The sequence below is a fragment of the Prunus avium genome, chromosome 1 (genome assembly GCF_965620075.1).
Source record: "Prunus avium chromosome 1, drPruAviu1.hap1.1, whole genome shotgun sequence".
Classification (NCBI taxonomy): Eukaryota; Viridiplantae; Streptophyta; class Magnoliopsida; order Rosales; family Rosaceae; genus Prunus; species Prunus avium.
The window spans coordinates 642,893-653,371 of NC_142284.1; the positions used below are offsets into that span (position 1 = coordinate 642,893).

The 10,479-nt window shown below is 37.3% G+C and overlaps 1 protein-coding gene across 1 annotated transcript; it reads right to left on the bottom strand.

Moving 5' to 3' along the window:
- Nucleotides 1-5,386: 5,386 nt before the first annotated feature.
- LOC110749710 ((R)-mandelonitrile lyase 1-like) lies at nt 5,387-7,596 on the bottom strand. Its single transcript, XM_021949876.2, has 4 exons — nt 7,462-7,596; nt 6,691-7,350; nt 5,766-6,606; nt 5,387-5,662 (listed from the first exon to the last, which is right to left on the bottom strand). Exons 1-4 carry the CDS (start codon nt 7,562-7,564, stop codon nt 5,623-5,625), a joined length of 1,644 nt encoding a protein of 547 aa, XP_021805568.2. The 5' UTR covers nt 7,565-7,596; the 3' UTR covers nt 5,387-5,622.
- Nucleotides 7,597-10,479: the final 2,883 nt, after the last annotated feature.

A 10,479-nucleotide genomic window follows, 5' to 3' on the forward strand; every position in this document is an offset into this window, starting at 1 on the left:
CTCTATCAGCCCCTCTACTCTATGCCTCTGTCTTCTTTTTGGAGGTGTCGGCAGCTATGTTTTTGTGCGTTTGTCTTTGTTTCCTACTGTGAATGTTCTCCTCCGATCCCTTGCGGCTTTGCCTCGTTGTTGGATCTTCTCCACCGTGTTACGTTCTGGTGCGTCTCTCCTCAGTAATACCATTGCTGTTGAGGATGCTTTTAAAGTGCTTTTGACACTTACCTCTCGGATTATGGTAGCGCTCTCTGTAGCTGTGATGGCGTATCCATCACCATCTTCCTCTCGGTACTTTGGTTTCTGTGACTTCTCTGGTGGTTTTGGTCTTGCATTGGGTGCCTTGCCAATCGGTTATTGGGGGAGCGGCTTTTCTCAGCTTCCTGTTTTACGGCTTTTCTTTTTGTTTCTTGGCGTTTGTTGTTCGTTTTAATTTGACTGGGTAAGAAGCTTGGTTCTAGCCTTGAACTGAGGTCTAGCTGCTTCTACCTGGTTCGTGTATTTCCGGCTCAGTTTGCAATCTATCCCGTTTTGGTTTCTTTGAAACCAAACATTGACCCAAAAAAAAAAAAAAATGAGAAATTAGTAAGTAATTTACTTTTCAACACTCCATTCTAAATTGCTAACTGATTTCACACCAAGCATATTCCTTAAATAGCTGAATCTGTCCTTGGGAAGGGCTTTGGTAAAGATGTCAGCTATTTGCTCTTCACCTTTGCAGTAGACTAGATCAATCTTGCCTTCTTGAATTGCATCTCTAATAAAATGAAACTTCCTGTCAATATGCTTGCTTCTTTGGTGAAATACTGGATTTTTAGACATGGCTATAGCTGAAGTGTTGTCACAGAATAGGGTAGTTGCAGTAGCTTGTTCTTCTCCAAAATCCTCAAGCACAAATCTAAGCCAAATAGCCAGAGATGTTGCTTCAGCTGCACTTACATACTCTGCTTCTGCAGTTGAAAGTGCCACACTATGCTGCTTAACTGAAGCCCATGAGAATGCTCCACTCCCAAATGAAAATGCATAACCTGAGGTGCTTTTCATGTCTTCCTTAGATCCACTCCAGTCACTATCACAATAACCAATTAGCAAAGCTGACTTTCCAACCTTATACTCGATCCCAAAATCAACTGTGCCTTGTATATACCTTAGAACCCTTTTAGCAGCTCCATAGTGTTTCTTAGAAGGCTTGTGCATGAATCTTGCCAGTAAGCTAGCAGAGAACATAATGTATGGCCTAGTCGCAGTTAGATATAAGAGACTTCCAACAATTTTCCTGTATAAACTCTCATCTGCAGATTCACTCTCATCTTCTCTTTTCAATTTATCAGTGGCTACTAAAGGTGTGCTTATTAGTTTGCAATCTTTGAGTCCAAACTTATCCAAGAGAGTGAGAGCATATTTTTTTTGATGTATAAAGATGCTCCCTTCAGTTTGAGTTATCCCCATTCCAAGAAAGTGATGAAGTAAACCCAAGTCTGACATCTCATACTTGCACATCATCTCAGTTTTGACCTCTTCCATCATTTCTGCACTCCTTCCTGTGTAGACTGATCGGTTCATAATTGTATATCATTTTGTACCCTTCTAGCTTATGATTTGGTTATGTTTTTGAGTTAAACTTGTGCTTTTAATCCTTTTTGTGTTTATCTTTCAGCTTTAGGTAACAATGATGGCTTTGGATAGGAAATGATGCAATCCATGCATGTTAAAGCCTGATTTGGATAAAGGGAAGAAGTGCTTAAAGACAAACTCATTTTGGCTATAGCCCCCTGCCAGTCCAGTTCCGTAGGTCATATTGCAAGCTTTGTTTCAGCAACCTACACAACTCAGATGAGGCCGCATTCTTCATGAAAGTTGTTCCAATGGGTGTGTACTATAACATATCCACAATTCAGCCCCATTGGATAAATCTGGAGTCCGTAACCTAGCAAACACTGAACCATGCTCAGGATGGATTTTTGTCAGCGAGCAAAACGAGTTAGCAATTTGTTTCGGCCTTAACTTCCTCCTCCGAGCTTGGATTGGGCCAATACTTGTGTGGTTGGATCATACACATTCTGAACTTCACAATGGACATATTAAAGTCTTCATTTGATTCAGCCTAGCCCAATTTGTAAGCCCTTGAAGTTTCTGGTCATGCTGACCTCAGGATGAGCTATTGTTTCTGGTTGGAAGCTTGGTCATGGTGACATGAAGATGAGCTAGGGCTGCTGGTGGGATTTATTGGTGAAGTGCATCAACCAATTCAGATTTTATAATACAAGTGTTGTATGCATTAGTTATATTGAATTCAGATTTTCACTTCCCCTAGGCCTATAAATAGAGAAGTTCTCTAAGCTTGTAAACACACCCCAAGGGGGGGGAGCTCTCAAACACTTCTCTAGAGCTCCCTTCCCTTCTCTCCCTCAAATTCTCTTAGTTTTCCTTTCTAGTTTTCAATTGTTGTAATGAAATATTTGTGCTGAAATTCTCCTTAAGTTTTTCTTAGTTCCACTTTACTTTTCATTATGTAAATTCTTTTCTTAAGTTTTCAAGTTGAATTAGTTTCCAAGTTTCAATTATGGTTCATGTTCTTATTCATTATGCTTATAAGTTAATATGCTAGTTTGAATGATTGATCACCATTTAGGCTTGCATGTTAGCTATCTTGGTTTGAATTAAGAGTATACACCATGCTTTAATTCGAATTGAACTATGAATAGGAAGAGTATGTATGGACATTCGACAACAGGGATTAGATACATACTTGGTTGTTTAAAATGTTCTTCTATGCTTAATGGGTTCCTAATGCTTAATTTTAGGTTAGACAACAAATGATCAAATTAGGGAATTAGGAACACAAGGTTATGACCACACACCATGGCTTAATCATACTTTAGCTAGAATCAATCCATTAATCTAAATTGAACTTGGGAACTTATTTGCTTGAGTTACTTTCTTATTTTCTTCCTTCTTTCATGTTCTTTGTTTTTGTTTCTGTTTTGTGTAGGAAAACTGAATTGGATCATTCAATCACCAATCCCTGTGGAATCGACCTCGCACTTACATACGCTAAACTACCAAAGGCTCGTGCACTTGCGAGTATCACAAGTTGAGGATGCAGCTGAATCCATTTTGGTGCAGCTGAATCTACGCAACATAGACTATGTCATCTACATAGATTGATACAATCAAGGTACCAACTCCTTCTTTGTTCCTCACATATAGAGTTGCTTCACTTGAGCTTCTATGAAAACCACAGTGAATGCGATATGTATCAATCTCACTATACCAGGCCCTTGGTGCCTATTTTAGACCATAAAGAGCCTTTCTCAGCCTATAAACTTTGTCTTCAGCCTCTTTAACCACAAAACCATCCGGTTGATCCACATATACTTCCTCTTCAAGAACACCATTCAAAAATGCTGATTTAACATCTAGTTGCCACAGTTTCCATCCTTTCTGTGCAGCTAGTGCAATGAGTGTCCTAATAGTATCTAACCTAGCCACAGGAGCAAATGTTTCATTGTAATCTACCCCTGGTTTCTGTGAATAACCTTTGGCAACAAGTCTGGCTTTGTGTTTTTGAATGGAACCATCAAGGTTCAGCTTGGTTTTGTAGACCCACTTCACTCCCACAACAGGTTTGTTGTATGGCCTATCAACTAGTTCCCAAGTTGAATTCTTCTCTATCATCAATATTTCTTCTGTCATAGCCTTTTTCCAGGCTTCATCTTTGCTTGCTTCATTAAAATCTTCAGGTTCAATGATGCTCATCTTGCATTGAGCATACACATCATTCAAACTCTTCCATTTCCTTGGAGTTTGATCATAAGTTTCAAGGTTTGAAACTGGAGAATCGTGTAAAACTGATTCTTGAACAGCTTGGTTTGAGTGGTAGTATATGAAGATAGGTAGATGGGTTGTCTTGCCAATTTATTTAAAGGGTTCTCATTAGCGAGGTGAGTGGTTTATGTAATGTGTTCTAAAAGTTCTTATTTTGTGATAAAATATGAAAACCATGAATTATCGTGGATTTATTCTATTTACAAATATCTCTCTATTTCAAGTCAAACATATCTAATTTGGTGCAATCTTTCACACTACATATATACTGGAATATTTGTGAAGTGTGTATTATTCATGGAACATGAGAACTTCAATGTTGGAGTATCTGAGGGATAGATGTACCACACGGGGACATACGACAGTGAGGCCAATAGGGGTCACGTGGTTGGTTACATGCTATGAAGGATAACCGAGATATGAAGGGATGATGTGATATGATATGGATTGGTGTATCTTTTCATGATATTTTCTAGAGTGTGTAAAACGGCATTGGTTGATTGGCATATTACATAATCTACTCACTGAGCGGTGGTTGCTCATCCCTCACCCTGTTTAATTTTTCAGATGAATTAGTGGGCAAGACAAGGACTAAACCAGTGAAGGCTGAATTAGATGAGAGTTTAGAGCTTTATTTATTTCATGTAAAGTTGTAAGATTTTGGGATCTATTTTTATAAAGAGAAGTTTATTTTAAACCCAGGTTTCAGTTCTTTTTTATTTATATTTTTTTCTCACGCACCGGGCGCAGGATTTCCACTGACCCCCGAGTCCGGGGCGTGACATGCGGCCTTTCTTTTCATGATTTCTTCATGTCACTTTAGTTCACAGGAAAATAGCTAATGTTAATTTTTTAGGTAAAGTGTAAGGGATTTTGTTCAATGCAAAGTTGGCACAAGAAGATGCATAGAATGTGTCGAGTTTAAGGTTTGAAGTATGATGACTGTGGGTGCTGTGGGAACATATATTTTAGCAACCAATGGATGGGTGACACGTGAAAAAATGGAATATTTCTTAGGTCAACTAATTACCATAATTAAATCCTATTTAATCCCATTTGATTTAAGATAGGAATATCTTCCTAAATCAAAGATGAGATTTCCACAAAATCTCCTTGATTAATTCCTATCACCTATTTTTGGGTAAAAATAATCCTAATTAAATAGGAATTATTCTTCAAACCCTAGAAGGCAAGAGCTCTATAAATAGATGGCTACACAACACACATGAGGTAATTCTAAACTCAATTCCAAAATCCCTAACAATTCCCTCTTGCCGCCCTCTCTCTCCTCTCTCACACGGACACGGAAGAATAGAGAGAAGGAAGCTTGAAGAATGAAGAATCTCCTTCAAAAATTCCCACGTGAGATATTTGCACAAACAAGTGCTCTGGATTTTGTTTGTTGTTCATCTTGACAGCTATGAAATTATCATACTTACAGCCACCATGCAAAAACAAGAAGAAAAAACCCCCAAAAAAAATGAAAAATGAAAAATGAAAAAGAAAGTTAAAAAAGGCTAAGATGATTTCTCTTGGGTTAGTTTAGTTGTAGGCTTTAGAGAATCAGTTGCGCTATAGTGCATAAAATATAGTAAAGTGTAAGGCACATGAACATGATTTCTTTATGCTGGAACATGTTCTACGGAAAGATTCTTATGTATTTTATTTATTTTTTAAATACCCAACGTTACAAGGGAAATTATTCAACATCAAATAAAGATGTATACTTTCCAGGCGATATAAATTATAATGAGCCTAACCACTTTTTGCAAGCCAAACTCTAATTGCAGTGCAGTCAGATTAGACCGATCCTTCTCGCATGATTTGAAGGCCCACATACCTGCCAAAAACACAAATTTGAAGGAATATACAAAAAGAGCAATGGGAAACCAGTAGAAAGCCATATATTCAACCAAATAATAATTGAGAATCTTATCACATACCTGCCTAACATCATAATGTAGCCCTGAGGATGGCTACATGGTTCGTAAGGGATTGTGGAGCCATCAACAACGCGTAATGCTTTGATCCCTGTAACACGGAAATTACCATCAAGCACCTTCCCGACGAGGCTTCCACCGTGGTAATGCCAGTATGAGGCTACATTATCTCGACAAAATCTTTCCAAGGCTTTATCATCGTTTTGGTTCTTTGGTAAAGGTACTCCCAGATAATTGAAACCTTCAATACCCGTCACATTTCGAGCTTTATATGGTCTTAATGCCTCTGTCAATAAGACCTCACCAAGCCTCTTCATGCCTCTAACACAAAGAGCAAGGTCTGTGGGATTTGAAAAGTAATTGAATCTAACATTTGGAGCGATTTTCACATTAGATGATGAATTTAGCGTAATAGAACCATAAGACAAAGGTCCTGGAACTTGACTGACAATATGAGCGAAAGTCGAATTTGGGAGGGGGTAAGATGTTGTAGGAAAAAGACTAAAGGCTGGTTTCGAAAGTGGCAAGCTCGAGAGAGAAATTTGGTAATATTCACTTTCAATGCCTAAAACAGTTACAACTGATGGTTCGATTGGACGTGGGGGCAAAATGTTAATGAAATTACGAGGATTGTCATACACAAACTGCCCAACGTGAGGATGGGGACGAACAACTGGAATTCTCTGCCATAATAGGTAACGCTCTGGGCCAACACCACTAAGTAGTAGAAGTTGAGGCGTTCCGATTGGCCCTGCACTCAATATAACTTCTCCCTTGCCGCGTACGAATGCCCGATGAGGCCTTCCGAAAGAATCCCTATAAATGACTCCTATAGCTGACAGATCTGCATTAGAGAATGGCTTATATTTAATTATTATCAAACAAATCAAACGGAAATATATAGGGAGATACCACAAATGCAACATACTTGATTTACTGGAAGAGAAGAGGATCTTCTCTACTGAGGCATGCACTGCAACTCGCAAGTTTTCAGGGTTTCCTTTATTAAGCAGTTCATCAGCTGCATGTCTCGTTCCATTATTGTCAAAAGTTGAGCCGGTAAGTCTAGTTCCCCGTATGTGATCCAAACTAAATCCATTGTTTGGAAGAAAACCAGCCTCCAAGTATGCCTTTCCTATAACAGATTGCCAAGACTGAGATTCTGGCTTGACCACAAGAGTGTCCTCAACCCACTGATATGCCTCATTAACCAAATTCAAGTCCCAATTAACTCCTGATTGACTATAGAATGAGGTGTTAGCTCTGGCGTGGACGCCGGCACCGATGGTGCTGGTTCCGCCGAGGACCCTGCCTCTTACATTATCAATACCATCTTGGGACACGAACCTTTCGACTGGTGTCTTTCCATTATCTTCCTGTTGCAGATTAGCTGCAAACCCGGATGAAGTCAACGTGTTCGAATAGTCTATGGGAAGACTACCCCTTTCGAGAAGGAGCACCTTGTATTTTGCTGATAAAGTTGCTGCCAATGGACACCCTGATGTTCCTCCACCAACTACAATGTAGTCATATGATCCTTCCAACCTTCGATCAGTGGCATTGTACACAAATTTCAAGTAGCGAAAATCTGCGAAATGTGAAGGAGATGAAGATTGTTTTGAACTATGCATGAAGAAGCGTATGCAATGATAATATAAAGCACATGCACTTATTTTGAATTAGGGAGGAAGTAATTTACCATGAGGATGAGAATTGGCAAGCGAGTGAACCCCTGAATATTGAAGACGAACGAAAAGAAGGTGCAACACCAATAGTAATGCTGACATTGTTGATTTCTCCATGTTTTTGAAGCCAGACAGACCTGGAAACTTCAAAATAGTTTCTTTACATGTACATTCTTGTTAGAGGACACTATCTATATATAAACTGTTGTTCATTAAAAGACCCTTAAGATAATTTTTCGTTTATGCCCCTACTACTAATTGTGGTTATTTCAGTACAACTTTATCATAGTAACTAGTTACGTTTGGGAGTGACAAACTTATTTATTATGCGTGTAAAATACGAAAGATATTTACTTTTATGGGTTACATTCAGGGAGTCAGGATTTTTACTGTGGGGAGGTCAAAACATAGAAAGCAGTTAAAAGAAGAAAAAAAAAGTATTTTTAATATTCATAAAAAGCCAAATTATACAAAATAAATTGTGCACTTAATTTCTTTTTTTTAATGACAAAAAATGATGGCAAAGTGTGCAACCACTCTGAGCTGGGACTGTTTACGGTAAAGCTCTCCTTAGGGGGTGTTTTTCACAAGATGAGTTTTGAATGCCGGACCTCAATAATGTTTTAGGATTTACAGATTTACAATGTTTTAAGAAACTAATATCTCAACAATAGTATAGAGTAATGACATAATAAATTGTGCACTTAATTCTTTAGGATTTACCGGTTTATATTATTACAAAATAAGGTTAAATACCTTTTTGGTCACTGATTTTTACACGAAAATTCAATTTGGTCACTGATAAATTTTTTTTAGCCAAATTGGTCACTGTGTTTCCCAAAGTCTACAATTTATAAATATTCTGCTAAGTGCAGTTTTTATTTTTATTTTTTTAGGAAGCACATTCAGTCTTCTTCCTCTAACTAACTTCATATTAAGCCCAAACTAACTTCATCTAATGTCTTGAAACCAAATGTAAATATGTTGAATTGTAATGAAGCATAAACCCAATTCCCAATAGTAAAATGCATTTCACAGAATCACCAACTTGGACAAACTATTGGCATATAAAAGATATCCACCCCTCCTTGTAAGGTAATTTGTCTTTGTTAATAGTGCTTTTGGTAGGAACATAAGAACTTATCCAACTATTTTATCGCCGCTAAAGGTAGAAGAAGTCATGTATGTGTGTGTTTGGTTGCGGGGAGTGGTTGTGTGCGCGAATCTAGGGCTTGGATGAAGAAGATAAAGCTCTGTTAAAATTAGGATGTACTTATTAAAATTACATTTGTTTCACAATTCAATATATTTTTTTTGGTCATTTTATATTAGGGTAAATTAGTAATTCAATAAATAGTTTGATAGTATGATGTATTTAGTTAATTTTAGGGTTCGTTTAACAGCACCCAATGCTCAAACATGTGACAAGCACATGCCACTTTCGTCAAGCAAATAGACGGAATTTTGGGTATGTACTGAAATTGCAACAATTGACATACTACTGTGGTAAAATCGTCAAAAATTGAAACTAAAGGAACGAAAATAGAGTTTGACCCAAACAACACGGACCAAAAAAATGAAATTTGACCTTTTAATAATTGACCAGTTACATGACTCAATTAAAATTACCACCTAACTTTTACCCAATAGTTCGGATATAATCACCCCATTGCTCGGGTTAGTAGGGCACCCCTCAATAGACGATGTGGCATCCTTACAAAGCACTACCTCTTTCTTTTTGTTTCCTCTTTTTTTTTCTTTCAACTCTTGCAACTCATCAAAAAGACTTGAGTTAAAAGCGTTGAAAGAAAAAAAAGAAAAAAAAAAAAGTGGCGCTTTGTAAGGAGGCCACGTCGTCTATAGAAGGAATGGCTTATGATATATGAGTAGCCAAGTATTATCCAAATTTATCCACCAAACGCTTCACCTCTTTCTGAACTCAGTTTTACCACTTAATCTTTTTGCTTAATTTAGTTAAATAATTTCCCTACCTAAACGTTTCCATTTTTATGTACTCAATTTTTTTTTTACTGAGACCTAGTCACCCCACCGAAGCTTTTGACCACCCCTCATGTTAGGCTTTTGCTTAATTTTGTCACATAATTTCTTCATCGAACTTTTCACCTTTTATGAACTACCTAATCACTGAATTTTGTACCTAAATTGTTTTCCCATAGGTGGGTATAATTTAAGAGTACTGCTATTTCACCCCTGTCCTATTTTCTCACCTACTTTATCTTCAAAATTTTAAAAACAAAATTACCTCTTTGTAAAATGACTTCTGACACCCTGTCTTATTTCCTGTAACCCACCTATTCTCCCCTCATCCCTGTCAAACACCACCCCCCGGACCAAACTTGAAGCTCAGTAAATTTGCAGTCTCTTCAATATAAAGCCATTGACCCACAAAGAAGTTGTCGCAATTGATATTAGGGTTGATAGAAAGGACGAAATTAAAACTCAAATTGAACTTTTCAATGACAAAAGTACACGTATCACCCTCCTCTGCACCATAAACTGAATTGCTTACTGGGCTAGTTTGTTTCTTTCCAAATCCAACTGTAATATTAACGCATGTATTACAAATGAACTATGAATCTTTTTCAATATTTTTGTGAAACTAAAAATAAATCATTTTAAAGGAAATAAAAAATTGAGTTAGGAATAATTCTTACTGCCAAGTTGTCTACTCTCAGTCATGGAAACCATTATAAAAAATTGATTTTAGTAAGAACTCTGTTTAGTGTCCGGGTAATGAGATTTGACGACAGTGCACATCCATATTTATAGGTAGAGATGGTATGTCTAGTTACAAGCCGGCCTGTCCAATGTCACATGTTGTTTTTTCTGGAATTGTGATTGAAGAAAAGAACTGGAAGAATAATAGGAAGAGGTTGTTGGGTTTGTTTGGGTTATTATTATTTTTTTAATTTTTTGCTTGATTTCTAGGTTTTAATTGAATTAGTAATTAAAGAGTATTTTAGGAATAATGATGGGTGGAAAGATAGGATTGTGTTTTTTCAAATTTACAT